The sequence below is a fragment of the Panthera uncia genome, assembly GCF_023721935.1.
Source record: "Panthera uncia isolate 11264 chromosome D3 unlocalized genomic scaffold, Puncia_PCG_1.0 HiC_scaffold_8, whole genome shotgun sequence".
Classification (NCBI taxonomy): Eukaryota; Metazoa; Chordata; class Mammalia; order Carnivora; family Felidae; genus Panthera; species Panthera uncia.
Window position 1 is genome coordinate 68,640,072 of NW_026057586.1, and position 19,415 is coordinate 68,659,486.

The window sequence follows — 19,415 nt, forward strand, 5'->3', positions numbered from 1 at the left end:
GACGTTTTGAGGGTTCAGCAGCCCAGGCTGGTAACCAAGGGGACAGACTTAACTATTGAAGTCAGACACAAGAATGTAAAAAAGCACACCAGGCTGGGGCCATTTGGTGAAGCACATTTGATGACCTCAAGCCACCAAGAGAAATTTAAAGTAGGTTAAACAAAGTTGTTTTTTTTTTTTTAATTTTTTAATGTTTATTTTTGAGAGAGAAAGAGAGAGTATGAGTGGGGGAGGGCAGAGAGAGAGGGAGACACGGAATCTGAAGCAGGCTCCAGGGTCTGAGCTGTCAGCACAGAGACCGACACGGGGCTCGAACTCACAAACGGAGAGATCACGACCACTTAACTGACTGAGCCACCCTGGCACCCCAAGTTTTTTTTTTTCTTTCAGAGAGAGAGCAAGAGCAAACAGGGAAGGGGCAAAGAGAGAGGGAGAGAGATTCTTAAGCAGACTCCATGCCCAGCAAAGAGCCCAACACAGGGCTCAATGTCAGGACTGTGAGATCATGACCTCAGCCGAAATCAAGAGCTGGATGCTCAACCGACTGAGCCACCCAGGGACCCCCTGAGTTAAGTTTTTAAAAAGAAATAGCTAATGCATTTTAGAAAGGTTCTTTCCAGATAAAGGATAAAACTTTCCAGATAAAACTTTTTTCAGATAAAACTTTTCCTGATAAAGGATAAAACTTTAAGTTTTCGAGTTAACCTTTATGGAAACTCCGTTATCTTGAATGGTGTTTTCTTTTTTCTTTTCTGTTTTGAGAGAGAGAGAGTGAGAGTGAGAGTGAGCAGGGGAGAGTCAGAGAGAGAATCTTACGCAGGCGCCGTGCCCAGTGCGGAGCCCGACATGGGGCTCGATCTCATGACTGTGAGATCATGACCTGAGCTGAAATCAAGAGTCAGACACTTAACCAACTAAGCCATGTGCCCCTTGAACAGTATTTCTGACAGCCAAAGAGGACAGTGTGTGGGGTGCCTGGGTGGCTCAGTCAGTCAAGCATCTGACACTTGATCTCAGCTCAGGTCTTGATCTCAGGGTTGTGGTTCAAGTTCTGCACTGGGCTCTGTGCTGGGCGGGAAGCCTACTTAAAATTAAAAAACTAAAAAAAAAAGAAAAACAAGAGGGCAATGTGCAGGCAGGAGTCAGAACCAGTGGTCACTAGCTTTAAGTGGATGTTGTTATGCAGGTGGGCTCCACCCTACTCTCTTCTTTCACTGCTGCCTAAGAAATACCTTTACCCACTCACTCCATGGTTCTGGGTGGCTGGTGCAGAACATGCTTGTGCATCCAGTGTGCAGTTTAAATTTTGTTTTTACATTTATTTATTTTCGAGAGGCAGAGCACAAGTCGGGGAGGGGCAGAGAGAGAAGGAGACACGGAATCCAAAGCAGGCTCCAAGGTCTGAGCTGTCAGCACAGGGCCCGACGCGGGGCTCGAACTCACAAACCTTGAGATCATGACCTGAGCTGAAGTCAGACGCTTAACTGACTGAGCCACCCAGGCGCCCCCCAGCGTGCAGTTTTAGAGCACGGCTCCGTGAATACAGAGCCCTCTGAATACAATGGTGTGTGGAAGATACAGCTCTACCCTTAAGTTGTTCATGGTTAATTGGGGAGAGAGACACATGAACAAGTGTTTAGAATCAAGTGCAACTTAGGCTGCTATAGGACTACACAGCAGGAGCATATAATCTTCTTTGTAGGGTAGAGGGGGCCTTCCCTGGGGGAAGCAGTGCTCAGGCTGCAATGTTAAGCAGGAGAGAGTATTCCAAGCAAAGGAAAGGGCATGTACAAAAGTCCAGAGGCCAGAAAGCAACGTGCAGTGGGGAAACTTGCACATATACTGTCATTTAATTTGGCCTTCATGTAGGACCCGAGCTGAGGGAAAGGGGGGAGGGGAAGAGGAGAAAGCAGCACAGGTCAGGCAGGGCCTTGTGTACCATGTGAGAGAGTTTGGACTTGATCCTGAGGGGCTTTGAGGGTTTTCGGCAGGGCCCCTGCATACCTCTCCAGCTCCTACTGTTTTTCCCTCTCTCTGTCATGGGTCACCCTCACTTCTTTTTGTTCCTGCAGAGGACAGCATCGTTCTTGCCTCAAAAGCCTTTGTCCTTACCCTTCCTTATGCCTGCCACGTGTGGTAAAGATTATTCTGGTTGCAGTGTACTAACCATTTTAGGGTGCGCCTAGAAGCAAGGAGGTAGAAGAGGGGGCTAATGCAGTGGTCTAAGTGGGAGGAGATGGTGGCTTAACCTGAGGAAGTGGCAGCATGGAGATAGACATGGACAGATGTCTGCGGTATGCAAGGAGGTGGAATTGATGGTAATTGGCAAGTGATTGACTTGGGCATGACAAGCGTGATACCTTAGGCCATGGAGATTCAGGTGGATGGAGCTACGGCGTGGTACGGTCTGACTTCCAGAGATCCACCACACCAGCCCACTGGAACATGAACTGCCTGGATTTGCTCATCAAACTGTAAGCGAAGCTTATAAGTTCCAGCTGCATTAATGCAACCCATAGCCTTGTTTACGTCTAATCTTAACATTTATGATTATACGCCTTGGGCTCTCTATAAGCTAATACATAATAATGTGCTTACTTATGAGCATAATAGAATAAATGAGACAAAAATCAGAATAAATGACCAGGATGATGATGATCAAGTAGTTTTTATTAAGAGCCATTAAATACATGGCTTGGGTTTCCATACACAAGGTCCCTTTAACAAACTCGGCTTATAGGTTACGCCCCCGCCTAGAGACACTTAACTCACTGCATTTGTTTAACCTCTAAAACCCAGCCATTCCCAGGCCAGGCTCTCACTGAACACCGGACTCCTACCGCCTAGAGCTTTTCTGTTTACATTCGCCACTATAGAGATTTGGTTTGTTTCCAAAAGATGCATTTTAACATTTGTGTGGTGAGCCACATTTGTTATATTTGAACCATGTGTGACGCAAGGGAGAAGGGTAACCACTTGGCTAGAAGGGGAAGGGTGACTCTTTTGGTTAGCAGTGGTACTTCCTGCCAATTTAACAGGAACTGGTTAGATGTTGATGGTGGCAGAAATTTAGAAGTGTGTGTATGTACATACATACAGAATCACGCATATATTTTTATATGCCAACAGGCTAATGTGGATGTAAACCTTGTTAAACTGGACCATGCTGTTTTCTAGTCTTTTTTTAAAAAAAAAAAAGATTTTTAATTTCTTGTTTAAGTTTATTTATTTTTATGAGAGAGAGCACAAGCAGGGGAGGGGCAGAGAGAGAAGTGGGGACAGAGGATCTGAAGCAGGCTCTATGCTGACAGCAGGGAGTCTGATGCGGGGCTTGAACTCACAAACCGTGAGATCATGACCTGAGTTGAAGTCAGACACTCAATCAACTGAGCCACCAAGTTCCCCTTAAAAGGTTTTGTTTTTAAGTAATCTCTACACCCAGCATGGGACTCAAACCCACAACCCTGAGATTAAGAGTCACACACTCCACCGATTAAGCCAGCTAGATGCCCCTTTTTTCTAGTCTTAAATATAAAGGAAAAACACTTTCTAGGAGTCTGTTTGGCTCACTTTGGAATTAGATAATATATCTAGGTCTTAACTGACCTAGAAGTGCTTCTACGACGAGGCCTCATTCATGTCTTATTATGTCTTCAGTTATATAAACTGTGAGGAGCCAAACAGCAAAAATAGGGGAAAGGGCTTCATCTGATAGTGGAGTGATTCATAAGTTAATAACACAGATGGAAAACTAAGACCCAGAGGGGCTGATTTGTCCATGGCCCACAATAAATTCCTTCCTTCCTTCAACAAACATATATTTAGTAGGTATTATATAGGTGTATTAGTTATCTATTGCTGTATAACAAACTACCCTAGAACTTAGTTACTTAAAATGACACACATTTATTGTCTTACTTTCTATGGGTCAGGAAATCTGGACATGGTTTAGCTGGGTCCTCTGCTTCTAGGTTTCTTACCAGGCTGCAATCGTGGTGTCTTCTGGGACTGGGGTCTCATATGAAGGCTCCACTGGAGAAGAACCTCCTTCAAGTGCACATAGTTGTTGGTAGGATTCAGTAACTGCAAAAACTGAAAGTCTTGGTTTCTTGCTGGCTATTGGTTAAAGGCCACCCTCAGTTCCCTGACACATGGCTTCTCCGACATAGCGTATTGTTTTATTAAAGTATATAAGCCAAGAAGGCAATAGATAGAGTCTACTAGGAAGACAGAAGTCACAGGCTCTTATAACCTAATCACAGAAATGGAGTCCCATCAACTTTATCACATTCTGTTGGTCAAAAGCAGTGATGCAGCCCACACTCAAGAAGACGGGATTCCACAATGGCATGAACACCAGGAGATGGGGATCATTGAGTGCCATCTTTGAAAGCTGTCTACCACAGTTGATACATATATTCAGGTTTCTTTATTCTCAGATATAGCTTTTTCTACTAGACAAAACCATCCGATTACATGATTGTGAAACACTAGTATGTTCACTGTGGTAAGCTGAATAATGACCCCCCCCCCAAAATGTCTATCCTGTAATCTCTGGAATCTTTTAATATGTTACCTTGCATGGCATAAAGGATTTTGCAGATGTACTTAAGTTGAGGATTTTTAGACGGGAAGATTATCCAGGTAGGCCCGATGTCATCACAGAGGTTCTTATAACAGAGAAGCAGAAGATCAGAGTCAGAGAAGGTGATGTGATGCTGGAAGCAGAGGGAGGGAAGGAGATATGATGGAGGCAGAGTTTGGAATGGTGTGGCCACAAGCCAAGGATTAGGGGCAGCTTCCAGGAGATGGAAAAGGCAGGGAACAGATACCCCCTGTGCCTCCAAAAGGAACAAGTCCCTGCTAACCCCTTGATTTCAGTCCTGCAAGATCCATTTAGTACTTCTGACCTCCTGAACTGTAGGATAATGAATTTATGTTGTGTTAAGCCAATAGATTTGTAGTGATTTGTTCAAGCAGCTACAGGAAACGAATACACTCACTGAAGGCACTTTGGGAAGCCCACTTATGGAGCTCTCTAAGAACAAGGGGAGGCACAAGACAGGATGAAGGGCTTCCAAGGGCTTTTCCTGCCCTCCGGTGACTCCGAAACATAATTTGCCTATTGTAACTTCTCTATTTTGAGGAAATTGCTCTTAGTTCTCTTCAGTACTCAGTGGGTTAGTTAAAGGTGGACCCGGGCCTCACACACTCTTCACAAGAAAACAGAAACGTGGCATTTGCCAGATTACACTAAGACTTCCATTTTTAAAGCCTGTTGCTTATTATTTATTTGTACCTTAGGAGTAGAAACGTTAGCTGAGATGAAAGTACCTGGCACAAATCTCTCTTCCTTCTTTGTGTTTCACAGCCAGATGTTGTGAAATTCTTTTGCTTTTCTTTTTTCTCCAGTGCCTGGAAACCTTGGCTGCTACAAGGATCATGGGAACCCACCTCCTCTAACTGGCGCCAGTAAAACGTCTAACAAACTTACCATACAAACCTGCATCAGCTTTTGTCGGAGTCAGAGGTTCAAGGTAATGGCTCTATGGCTGTATATCTATAGAAAAGCATGAAGATATAAATGCATTCTGCTGAGATAACTTAAAAATATATATACTTTTTTAAAAAAGTATCAAACCATATGACTACTTTTCTGCCAAGGAGGAGCAGGAGGAGGAATGGGGCTTGGCATTCAGGAGCGTGAAGTAGCATTCTTGTCTAAAGACGGGGAGACAAAAGAGAGGAAAATCTCAATATTTGCATCCCTATTTGACCTCTGACAGAATTATGTATTTCCTTGTGCCCTTGAATGTTATGAGCAGGGACATCTCTGGCTCCACAGGGGTTCTGGGAATAGGCCAAGGTAGTGGTTATTTCCTTGCTATGTTATGGGCCCTTGCCTGGACAAAATATTTTCTTTTCTTTCTGTCCTTTCCTCTATCTAAAATTCACTCCTTAGCTATTAAGGTTCAATAATGCTATTGTTTGCTGTATCTTTCCTTCTTTCTTTCCTTTTTCTTTCTTTTCTTTTGTCCTTCATTAATAATTCAGTGAAAAAGCCATTCATCAGGTCCAAGCAAGGAGAGTAGCCTGGCAAGGTCAGGGCTTTTGTGAGGCAGGTGGCTTAGAAAGGCAATTGACCTAACATGATGGAGTGATTGGTTGCTTGCAAAAGGATTGAGCATACAAGTTAACATATTGAAGATAATGGGAGCCAGGTTCCTCACTATTGGCAAAGGGAGCCAGGGAAAACCAAAATAAAGCCTAGACTATCAGATGGGGATTGAAGTTATTAGTATATATTTTATGGTTTTGATATATATAGAGAGAGCTATGGAAATAAATATAAACATGTTAGTAGGTCTGTGTGTGTATATATATACATATATATTCCTTATCTTTGTCCACTGAGAGGACCTCGAACAGTGACACAGTGATAGCACAGAGCACACTTAGTCCTCAGATCTTGGTTTCTAGATATTGTTCTCCATTACATCAAAACTGGGACTCCTTGGGGTGCCTGGGTGCCTCAGTCAGTTAAGCGTCTGACTCTTGATTTTGGCTCAGGTCGTGATCCCAGGGTCATCAGATCGAGCCCCATGTCAGGCTCTGTGCTGAGCATGGAACCTGCTTAAGATTCTTTATTGCTCGCTCGCTCTCTCTCTCTCTCTCTCTCTCCCTCTCTCTCTCTCCCCCTCCCTCTAAACAACAACAACAACAAAACAAAAAATAAATTAAAACAAGAACTAGGGTTGCTTGGAGAAAATTGCTAATTCTAGAGCTGATCCTGAGAAAGTGCAAGAGGGGTCTGAAGCATGTTGTACAAGAAAGTAAGGAGGGGCCCCTGGGTGGCTCAGTTGGTTAAGCATCCAAATTCAGCTCAGGTCATGATCTCATAGTTCATGAGTTCAAGTCCCACCTTGGGCCCTCTGCTGTCAGCGCAGAGCCCACTTCAGATCCTCAGTCCACCTCTCTCTCTGCCCCTCCGCTGCTTTCTCTCTCTCTCAAAAATAAACATAAAAGAAAAAAAAAGTAAGGAGTTATAGGGCTAGTCAAAAGGTCACAGAAACCAACTGGAAGGGTCTCCATGGTCCAAATCTAACATACATTGAGCTTCAAAACAAATAATTATAATAATAAATATACCTCATGGAATAAAATAAGAATCCACAAATCCACACTGATATACATAAGTAAACAAATGAGGAGAAGAAAGGCATTTTCTTATAGGAGAATGGCAGCTAAGAAATGTAGATTATATGACAGAATTAGAAAATTCTCCATTTGGCAACCGTCATAGTAATAATTAATTCAGAGAACAAATATCAGGGTTTGCAGATATCCCATGACTTTATCTACTACTGGGTGAAAGTTGCATGAGGAACAGGGTATTTACATCGCCTCAAAGATTGCCCCACAAAATACTCTAAAGGGAAAACAAGTAATTCTGCTGTGGAGAGAACTGGCATATACTCCTTACTCAAGTGATCAAAGTTAGTATCACCAGTTATAGGGAAACTAAACATTCTATCCCACCTGACCTATCAAGAGCATAACATCACTTTGGTGATATTTCTGCCCAAAATTCATGATATGAATCTAATCATGATGAAACGTTAGGCAAATCTGAAACAAGGGGCATTCTGCAAGATGACTAGCCTCTGTTCTTCAAAACTGTCAAAGTCACAACGGTCAAAAAAGGACTTGACAAACTGTTCTTAATGGGAGCATTAAACTAAAGAGACCTGACAACTAAGTACATCTGTGATCCTGGATTAGGTCCTTTTCTACAAAGGATATCATTCAGGCAGTTGCCGACTTGAATGTAGATTTCTAAGTAAAAGTGATAAGGAAGTTCTTTGTATTATTATTATAACTGTTCTGTAGGTTTGAAACTATTTCAGAATAAAAATACAGCCAAAGTACTTGAGAAAACACAACACCCATTAATGATAAAAGTCATCAGCAAACAAGGAATAGAATGGAACTTCCTCAACTGATTAAGAGCAGCTATCGAGAAATCTAAAGCTAACATTATATTCAGTGGTAAAAGGTTCAGTGCTTTCTACTTAATAAAATCAGGAAAAAATAGCGATGCCCATTCTCACCTCTTTTTTTTTCTTTTTTCTTTTTTCTTTTTTCTTTTTTCTTTTTTAATGCTTATTTATTTTTGAGAGAGCACAAGAGCACAGGGGAGGGGCAGAAAAGGAGTGCAGGGACAGAGGATCCAAAGTGGTCTCTGTGCTGACAGCAGAGGACCCAGTGCAGGGCTTGAACTCATGAACCATGAGATCATGACCTGACCTGAAGTCAGACGCTTAACTGAGCGATCCAGGTGCCCGCCCCCCACACATCTTCTTTTTAACACAGTACTAGCGATCCTTGCCAATGAAATAAAGCAAGAAAAAGAAAAGGCATGTAGGTTGGAAAGGAGGAAATAATTTTTTTTAATTTATGGACAACATGATCATGTATGTAGACAATTATACATAAGAGCTATTACAAATAATAAGTTATCCAGGTTGCACATTACAAGGCCATATACAAAAGTCAGTTGCGTTTCTATGTACCAGCAGTGAACAGTTGGAAAATAAAAATTTTAAATTCCATTTACAATAGCATAAATAACTTCAGAATTAACAAATGATATTAAAGACCTATATACCAAATACTACATAATATTGCAAGAGTAAATTAAAGAAGACATAAATAACTATAAATACAGACATTGTTCATGGATTAGAAGACTCAATATTGTTAAAATGTCAATTTTTCCCAGATCTATAGATTCAATGCAATCCCAATCAAAATCATAGTGTTTTGTTTTGGTTTTTTTTTTGTTTTTCGTTTTTTGTTTTTTGTTTTTTTTTTTAGGAACGCCTGGGTGGCTCAGTTGGTTAAGCGTCCAACTTTGGCTCAGGTCATGATCTCACAGTTAGTGAGTTCGAGCCCCGTGTCAGGCTCTGTGCTGACAGCTCAGAGCCTGGAGCCTGCTTTGGATTCTGTGTCTCTCTCTCTCTCTGCCCCTCCTGCTTGCACTCTGTCTGTCTCTCTTTCTCTCTCAAAAATAAATAAACATTAAAAAAAATTAAAATTATAGTTTTTTTTAAATTTGTCAAGCTGATCTTAAAATTACATGGAAAGGCAGAGTACATAGAATAACTAAAATAATTTTTAAAAAGGTCAACTTTTAAGGCCTAATCCTGCCTGATCTTAAGACTTTCTAGAAAGCTGTAGTAATGAAGAGAGTAGTATTGGCATGAGAATAGTCATATAGATCAGGAGTTAGCAGACAGTGGTATGTAGACTGAATTCTACTACCTACCTACCTTTGTAAATAAAGTTTAATGAAACACAGCCATGCCCATTGTCTATGCCTGTTTTCATGCTACAATAGCAAAGTTAAGTAGTTGAGAAAAAACTGTATGGCCCTCAAAGCCAGAAATGTTTACTATCTGACTTTTTATGAAAGAAAAAGGTTTTCAACTCCTGCTATAGGTATCAGTGAAACCAAATAGAGTCCAGAAATAGACTTGCACTTACATGAACAGTTGATTTTCAACAGAGATAAAGGATAGTCTTTCAACAAATAGTTCTGGAGGGGTGCCTGGATGGCTCAGTCGGTTAAGCATCTGACTCTTGATTTCGGCTCAGATCATGACCTCACCATTGTGAGACTGAGCCTCATGTCGGGCTCTGCCCTGGGCATGGAGACTGCTTAAGATTCTCTCTCTCTCTCTCTCTCTCTCTCTCTCTCTCTGCCCCTCCCCCACTTGCATGCATCTGCTGTCTTGCTCTCAAAAAAAAAAAAAAGTTCTGGAGAAAAACAGGAGCTTTTCATGAAGAAAAATGAATCTCTATGTTCAAATCATACCAAAGACCAAAGTTAACTTTAAATTATACTACTGAGAAAAGAGCTATGGTACTAGCATAAGGATGGATATATAGACCAATGGAATTTAAGTTAAGGTCCAGAAATAAGCCCACACATTAATTTATGGTCAGTTGAGTTTTTAAAGGGTGCCAAGATCATTCGATGGGGAAGAATAATCTTTTCAACACATAGTGTTGGGACAATTGGATAGCCACATGGAAAAGAATGAACCTCACTCTTTATATAAAAATTAACTAAAAATGAGCCAAAGACCTAAATGTAATTAGATCTAGCTTTAGAAGGAGCTCTTGGGGGTGTCTGGGTGACTTAGTTGAGCGTCCAACTTGATTTTGGCTTAGGTCATGTCATGATCTCAGGGTCATGGGATCGAGCCGTGCGTCAGGCTCTGCACTGGGCGTAGAGCCTATCTGGGATTCTCTCTTTCTCGTTCTGCTCCTCTCCCCTGCTCACGCTCTCTCTCTCTAATTAAAAAATAAATAAAAAGTAATAGAAGGAACTCTTAGAAGGAAACATAAGTATAAATATTCATGACTTTAGTATTAGGCAATGGTTTTTTAGTTATGATAACAAAAGCACAGGCAACCAAAGAAAAAGTAAATTGGGCTTCATCAAAATTTACAACTTTTGTGTGTCAGGAACACTACTGACACTATTAAGAAAATGAAAAAACAACTTACAGAATGGGAGAAAATATTTGTGAATCATTTATCTGAATAAGGATTTAATGTCCAAAATATGTAAAGATCTCTTATAAGTTGACAATAAAAGGACAACTCAATTAAAAAATAGGCAAATGATTTAAATAGACATTCCTCTATAGAAGACATACAAATGGCCAAGAAGCACATGAAAATGTGCTCATATCATTAGTCTTTAGGGAAATGCAAATCAAAAGCATAATGAAATAATACATCACACAAGAAATAACCTTGAATGGTTGTAGTTAAAAAAAAATTTTTTTGAGGACAAAAACAAGCATTGGTGAGGATGTGGAGAAATTGGAACCCTCATACATTGCTGGTGGAAATGTAAAATAGTACAGCTGCTATGGAAAACAGTTTGGCAGTTTCTCAAAAAGTTAAACATAACCTCATAACCCAGCAATTCCTCTCCTATACGTAAACCCAAGAGAATTGAAAACATAAGTTCACACAAAACCTTGTACATGAGTGTTCATAGCAACATTATTATAAACTCAGTGTCCAGGGGCGCCTGGGTGGCGCAGTCGGTTAAGCGTCCGACGTCAGCCAGGTCACGATCTCGCGGTCCGTGAGTTCGAGCCCCGCATCAGGCTCTGGGCTGATGGCTCGGAGCCTGGAGCCTGTTTCCGATTCTGTGTCTCCCTCTCTCTCTGCCCCTCCCCCGTTCATGCTCTGTCTCTCTCTGTCCCAAAAATAAATAAAAAACGTTGAAAAAAAAAAAATTAAAAAAAAAATAAAATAAAATAAACTCAGTGTCCATTAACTGATGAACAGATGAATAAACTGTGGTATATCCATACTGTGGAATACTACTCAGCAACAAAAAGAAGATACAGTAAGATATACTGATACACACAACAATATGGATGAATTGCTAAAACGCTATGCTAATTAAGAGAAGTTAAACACAAAAGACTACATGCTCAACTCAAGATGGATCTTAGGTCTAATTAAAATGTAAAATGATAAAACTTGAGGAAACGAGGGGAGAAAATGTTCATGACCAGGGTTTACCTGGGTTTAGGCAGAAAGTTCTTAGGTGTGACAGCAAAAGCATGATCCATAAAAGAAAAAAATGGGTAAATTTTACTTTGGACTTCACTGAAATTAAAAATGTTTTGCTCTGTGAAAGACATTTTTAAAAGCATGAAAAGATAAGCCATAGTCTGGAAGAAAATATTTGCAAATCATATATACAGCAAAGGACTTATATGCAGAATGCATACACAAACTCTAAAAACTCATAGTAAAAAAAACCCCAATTTTTAAAAATGGGCAAAAGACTTGAACAGATACTTCACCAAAGACGATATAGAAATGGCAAATAAACACATGAAAAGACATTCAACATCATTAACCACTAGGGTAATGCAGAAGAAACCCACTACACATCTATTAGAATGGCTAAAATAAAATATACTGACAATAACATGTGTTGACAAGGATATGGGGTAACTAGGACTCATACATTGTTGTTGCAAATGTAAAATGATACAATCTCTCTGGAAAACATTTTGGTAGTTTCTTATAAACATACACTTACCATATAACCCAGGATCCCTATTCCTAGGTATTTACTCTGGAGAAATGGAAGTTTACGCTCACATAAAACTATACACAAATGTTTATAGCAACTCAATCCATAATCATGAAAAACTAGAAACAACCCAATGGATTAACAAACAGCAGTATATCTATGCACTGGACTACTTACTACTCAGCCGTAAAAAGGAGTGAACTACTGATACATGTGTCAGTTTGGATGAATCTCAAAGACGTTGTGCTGAGTGGAAAGCCAGTCTCAAAAGGTTACATACTATATGATTCTATTTATGTGATATCTTAGTCCATTCTGGCTGCCGTACCAAACTTACCATAGACTGGGTAAACAAACATTTATTTCTCATAGTTCTGGAGGCTAGAAGTAGAAGATCAAGCTTGTTGGCAGATTTGGTGTTTGGTGAGATATCGTCTCCCGGTTCAGAGATGGCCATCTTCTTGCTGTGTCCTCACATGGCAGAAGGGCCTTGGGAGCTCTGTGGGGTCTCTTTTATAAGAGCACTAATCCCATTCATGAGGGTCTGTGCTCTCATGACCCAATCACCTACCAAAGGCCCTACCTCCAAATACTATCATAGTGGGAGTTAGGATTTCAACATGTGACTTTTGGAGGGACGTAAACATTCAGTCTTAGCGTGCAATATTCTTGAAAAAGCAAAACCATAGTAACAGCAAACTCGTAGGTAGCTGCCAAGGTTTGTTTATAGGCGGGAGAACTATAAAGTGGCAGGTTCAGGATAGGAAAGTTGTTGGGGGTGGCGTGCCTGTTCTGTATCCTGATTGTTGCGATTGCACAGATCTATACATGGGTTAAAATTTACAGAACTACATACCATATAAATAGTTTTACCATATGGTAATAAATAAAATGAAAAGTTTTAATGGGGCCTGTAATGACTTTGCGGGGGAGAGTAGCCGGAAAGCACCTACCACCTGGCACATAGTAAACATTCAATAAAATGTTTAGCTGTTATTATTAATGTTTCAAGTTTGTGAGATTCCCCACACACACTAGCCCTAAAACTCACTTAAAAACCGTAGAGATACAAGCATTAAAAGGGATGCTCGCCAAAGGGGAAACATAGTTGTATACAGTATGTAATGAGTACTGAGGGAATGGAGTGAGGGAGGAGCCAGAGGGTGAGGCTGGGGGCTCCTTCAGGCCGCCTGACACCCCAGACTGACATTTACCGAGTGCTGTTTCTCTGCTGTGGCAGTTTGCTGGGATGGAGTCAGGCTATGCTTGCTTCTGTGGAAACAATCCTGATTACTGGAAGTACGGGGAGGCAGCCAGCACCGAGTGCAACAGCGTCTGCTTCGGGGATCACACCCAGCCCTGTGGCGGTGACGGCAGGATCATCCTCTTTGATAGTGAGTATGCCCTGTGCCCGTTGCTGCCCAAGACACAGGAACCCTTGTGCCAGAGGAACCACCTGCCCAGCCTCCCTCCCTCCCTTCCATTCATTCATTTATTCATTCACATGGAATACTTACTAAGCGCCTCCTGCAGGCCAGGCCCTGACCAGACCCTGGGGATACGACACTGACCAGGAAGACTCAGCCCCTGCCCTCTAGAAGGGAGGACAGACATTTAACAGTAATTAATTACGGTTGTGCCATGTGCTTGGAAGAGACGAGGCCTATCGTGGGGTACTTCGGCAACCTAGAAAAGATGACCTTTGCCACGTAATGTAGACACCGGTATAGCTGTTCAGTCTCAGCCTTAAGGTCCTCTTATTTTAATTGTTTGGTTTCCAAGCCCTTTAATGTCTTCCTTGGCATTTGGGATCTTATTGTGATGCAGCCGAGAAGAGAACATATGCTTCAAGTTGTCTTTCCAGGGCTGATACTGAGTGTGCCCTGACCGGCCTCCTCTCTGACCCGCCACATCTGTGAGATGCTGGCTGGGGGTAGGGTGTGCTATGGATGAGGTATAGATCTGGGGCCTTGACCTCTCCTGCACCTTATTCTAACCTCTGGGCTACCTGATCCCTCATCACAACCCCCCGCATCCACTCGGTGGTAATGAGACTTTGTGAGAGCTAGAGTACCAATGTCGCTCCAGATTTTAAATGGTAGAAGGCACACTGTCACAAGTGAGGCAGACAAAAGGAAAGGCTTGAGGTCACTAAGATACACTATAGAGTCTATGGTGTCTTTGTTAGGCGTGAGGCTTGAGTGGATGTACTCCTACCATCTCAACCCGAAGAGCAACTCAGCTTTAAGCAGAAATGTCATGTGGTGTATTCGTTTCCTAGGGCTGCTATGACAAATGATCACAACTCAGGAGGATTCAAACAACAGAAATTTATTCTCTCATAGTTTGGGAGGCTAGAAGTTCAAAAGCAAGGTTTTGTCAGGGTCATGCTCCAGGGAAGACTTCCTTTGCCTCTTCCAAGCTTCTGGTCACTGTTGGCGGTCCTTGGCATTCCTTGGTTTGTAGCTGCATCACTGTAATCTCTACATCCTCCTTCACATGGCCATTTTCTCTCTGTCTGTCCGTGCCTCTCTGTCTCTCTGTATCTCCTCATAAGGGCGCTAGTCATTGGATTTAGGGCCCACTGTCATATAGTGTGGCCTTATTTAACTTGATTACATATGTAGAGACCCTTTTTCCAAATAAGGGCACATTCATAGTTATCAGGCATGGTAGGACACAATCCAGCTACTACATATGGTGTATGTATGTACATATGGGGTGTAAAGCCCCCCCAAGTTTATAACTGAGCCTTTCACAGGTTATAGCTTAGATATTGTCAGAAGTGTGTGCTTGGGCAGAGGACAAGAGAAGGATTGGCAAGCGGAACTCATGTGGTCAACTGTTGGTCTTTTTGGTTGAGTGTGCCTGCTGGAGACTGCCAGTGGCTCCCTATACCTCCTGTTAAGACAAATATGGGGCACCTGGGTGGCTCAGTCGGTTGAGTCCGACTGTGGCCCAGGTCATAATCTCACGATTCATGAGTTCAAGCCCCGCACTGGGCTCTCTGCTGTCAGCGCAGAGCCCATTTCAGATCCTCTGCCCCTCTCCCTCCCACTCTCTCTCTCTCAAAAGTAAACAAACAAACAAACAAACAAACAAAAAAGACAAATACTCAGTTTAGTACCCCTGTTAAAGCTAAAGACTGAAACTTGGCTAATGTTTAAGAATGGTTGGCAAATAATCTGTTCTGCACATCTATTTAGGTTTTCACTACCAAAGTCCATTATTATAAAATCCTCTGCTTTGACACCCTAGCCCAGGAGAGTATGTTTACTGAGCTTACAAATTGCCTGGTCTACTCTTAAGTGACAAAAGAAAGGAAATAAACACTGAGTACATAGAGTGGGTGTTAAGGCTTTACATAAATTATAAATTTACATAAATTAGGTCCTTCTGGCAGCCGTCTAAGACAGGCATTATTACCATCACTTTAGAAGAGAGTTCTAGGACATGGAAAGGGTAAATATCTTGCCAGGACTTATACCACCAGCAAGCCGTAGGATTACACAGTAAACAGAAAGAAAGCAGGGTATGTGGGTTTGCTACCTGTTTTTCTATTTTAAACAGAATATGGTGTTAATTTTTTTTTACTGGAGAATAGATGGTGGTGAGCATATGGAGAAATTGGAACACACATTCCTTGCTGGTGGAAATGTTAAATGGTGCAGCTGCTGTGGAAAACAGTCTGGCAGTTCCTCAGACGTGAAGCAGAGTTACCTTATGACCCAGCAATTCCACTCCTACATATATACCCAAGGGAGTTGAAAACATATGTTCACACAAAAACTACTCCCTGAGTGTTCATGGCAACAGTGTTCACAATAGCCCCAAAGTGGCACCAACCCAAATGTCCATCAGCAGAAGAGTGGCTCAACAAAGTATGCTATATCCACATAATGGAATATTATTGAGCCACAAAAAGGAGTGAATTACTGATACGTGCTATACTGTGGATGAACCTTGAAAACATTGTGCTAAGTGAAAGAAACCACACATGTTGGGCCACATATTTTATGATTCCACTTATAGGCAAATCCATACAGACAGAAGACAGATTAGTGGTCACCGAGGGAGGAGAGGGGAGGGATGGGAAGTGACCACTTAGTGAATATAGGTTTTCTTATTTGGGTGATGAAAATGTTCTGGAATTAGATAATATCAGTGGCTGTACAATACTGTGAATATTATACCACTGAATTGTACACTTTAAAATTGTTTGGGGTGCCTGGGTGGCTCAGTCGGTTAAGCGTCCGACTTAAGCCCAGGTCATGATCTCACAGTTAGTGAGTTCGAGCCCCGTGTCAGGCTCTGTGCTGACAGCTCGGGGCCTGGAGCCTGCTTGGGATTCTGTGTCTCCCTCTCTCTGCTCCTCCCCTGCTCATGCTTGCACTCTGTCTCTGTCAAAAATAAACTTAAAAAAAAATTTTTTTAATAAAATAAAATTGTTAAAATGGTGGATTATATATAAATTAAAAAACAGAATGCTTTTACATGGTAATATTTCATTTCGCACATTTTGATTGGGTGTCTGCTGTGTGACAAATAGAATTACGTTTTCTTTAGTACAGTGCCTGTACTGGAGGTGTCAAATGGAAATAACGTGGCTTAAAGTCAGTCAGGTACCAAGTATCATCTTTGGTACTGGAAATATATCTGGGAGATAGAGCTGGGTCTCACACAAAGGTGCAGTGAGATGAATTAATTATAATGAAAATAATGGCTGTCTCTTGAGCACTCGCTGTGTGACAGCCTTGATTCCAGGTTCTTTTGTTTATGTTATTTAACCCTCACAACAGCCCTGCCGATAAGGAAACTGTGGCTCAAAAGATAAAATAATTTGTCCAAGTGAATAAGAGCCAAATTCTGAACTCAAACCCAGGTTTGCCACAATTTTTCTTTCTCTATTTGCAGCAACTAGAATCCCTTTTATTAACAACAATAAAATAGGTCATGATAGCAGATCCAGTTTAATGCTTTAAAAGCATGTGAATAGAGTGTGCCTGGTGGCTCTGATTATTATCAAACCGGCCCCTTCTGCAGCCGTCCAGAAGCTGCCCTCTCTGGCTTCCATTGCTTCAGGGACTGACAGGGTTGGCCTTCTGAGAAGCTGCCTGCTCCAGTCTCCAGAGGCCCTGATGCGTGTTGACCGGCAGGGACCCCTGACCATAGCCAGCTCCAATAACTCCCACTCCTCAGCTCTGCAAAGAAAGGTACAAAATGCAGCCCTGTAGAAATAATCTCTGAAGTTTCCTTGCTAGAGGGGAAAGTGGTCTAAATAGCTCAAGTATTACCTCATAGAAGTCTTTATGATGCATTGGATAAAGCTGAGCATTTTGGAGATGGTGACTACAGACTGTCCCATAATTTGGGAGGACAAAAATGTCTTTTTAAAAAGATCGGAGGGGCGCCTGGGTGGCTCAGTCAGTTGAGAATCCGACTTTGGCACAGGTCATGATCTCACAGTCTGTGAGTTCGAGCCCCGCATTGGGCTCTGTGCTGACAGCTCGGAGCCTGGAGCCTGCTTCGGATTCTGTGTCTCCCTCTCTCTCTGCCCCTCTCCCGCTCATGCTCGCTCTCTCTCTCTCTCTCTCTCTCTGTCAAAAATAAATGAACATTAAAATAAATTTTTTTTTAAAGATTGGAGAAAGGGACCAGGTGATGGTTTCCCAGCGTATCAGGCTCTGCTACCAGTGTGGCCGGAACCCAGGTCCCAGTCAGAATGTCAGTGGGTACCTCTTGTTCTCCGCTCTGGGCTCCTCAGCTCTAGTGGCTCTTAGGCTGCGTTTGCACTTCAGGAGAGGGACTATGGAGGCTGCTGTCTGCTCTGTCATCATTGCCACATCAAGTAATTTGCCGTAGGCTGTCTGACTGATTTTCCAGCAAACTCTCCTGAGCTTCAGGAGGTTGCTGAAGTAGGCTGGATACTGTGTGTAAATGCAGCACTAACAGAAGATTCAGAGCTCCTGCTGCCCCTAGGACTCAATTTTATTGAATTATCAGAACCAAATAAAAGATCAGAGAGGCTGGAGTGCCTGGATGGCTCAGTTGGTTAAGCTCTCGACTCTTGATTTCAGCTCAGATCATGATCTCAAGGTTCATGAGATCGAGCTCCGTGGAGGGCTCTACAGTGACAGTGCAGAGCCTGTTTGGGATTCCCTCTCTCTCTCTCTATCTCTGTCTCTCTCTCTCTGCCTCTCCCCATCTCGGGCCTCTCTCTCTCTCTCAAAATAAATAAATTAAAAACATTAAAACATGAAACAATATTTAAAACATTACAAAGAAAGAAAGAAAGAAAAAGAAAGAAAGGAAAGGAAGGAAGGAAGGAAGGAAGGAAGGGAAAGAAAGAAAGAAAGAAAGAAAGAAAGAAAGAAAGAAAGAGAAAAAGAGAGAAAAAGAAAGAAAAGAAAGAAAGAAAGAAAGAAAGAAAGAAAGAAAGAAAGAAAGAAAACGAAAGAGAAAAAGGTCAGAGAGGCAGGAGTCAAGAGTAGGCTACAGAGGCTGCCCAGCCTGGCCTCTTGGGTACCTCTCAGCTTCTAGACACTGAAAAGACAGGGGAGTCGTGGATTGGCTCCTACTCTGTAACATTAGTTGAGCACATATAGCTTTATAGGGCACTTCACTGTATTTGCTTTTCATGCATTCCCTCCCTTAATTACAATACTGTTGAAGCAGATACTATTATCCTTATCTGCCTGAGGAGAAAATTGAGGGTCATAAAAGTTCAGTAGCTTGCCCAAGGTCCCACAGATGGAGATACTTCCCTCCCTCATAGAACTTCTGTTTCAGTGGAAAGAGAAGAGATTAATGGTGAAAAATATTGAGGGCCTAAGGTCCAGTAAAATCTGACCACTAAGATTGCATTAGTAATATTATTTCATAGACTCCAAGACACTATCGGTTGTGAGATGCAACATCATTTTACATATCACTGAGGGGAAAAAAATTCTTCCAATTAAACAGTGACATGCCTTGATTTACAGATACCTTCCACTTTTAAAGATTAAAATGTTTCCCCTAGAACTGATGGAATACGGTAATACTCTTTTCCTTTTCTGGGTCCAGTGGAATCTGATTCATGGCTAGGACCCATGTGGTTAGGGTTTATTTCCTTCGACATGTCCAGCATCGTTCGCGTCTAGAAGCGGACCACTCGGCTGCATCTGGGGGAGGCTGGCTGTTCCCAGCTAATGCCTGAAGTCTATTCCTGAAGAAACTGACTTAGCTAATACCGAGGCTGGCTGGAGATGCTAAATCAAAGAAGGTAGGAAGACACTGG

At 42.0% G+C, this 19,415-nt stretch overlaps 1 protein-coding gene across 1 annotated transcript in view; it reads left to right on the forward strand.

The window, feature by feature from the left end:
- Positions 1-19,415, forward strand: part of KREMEN1 (kringle containing transmembrane protein 1) — a 72,683-nt gene that overhangs the window by 39,747 nt on the left and 13,521 nt on the right. The window contains exons 4-5 of the mRNA XM_049618968.1: positions 5,413-5,537; positions 13,377-13,530. Coding sequence (XP_049474925.1) covers positions 5,413-5,537; positions 13,377-13,530 — 279 coding nt within the window. The remainder of the gene's footprint in view (positions 1-5,412; positions 5,538-13,376; positions 13,531-19,415) is intronic.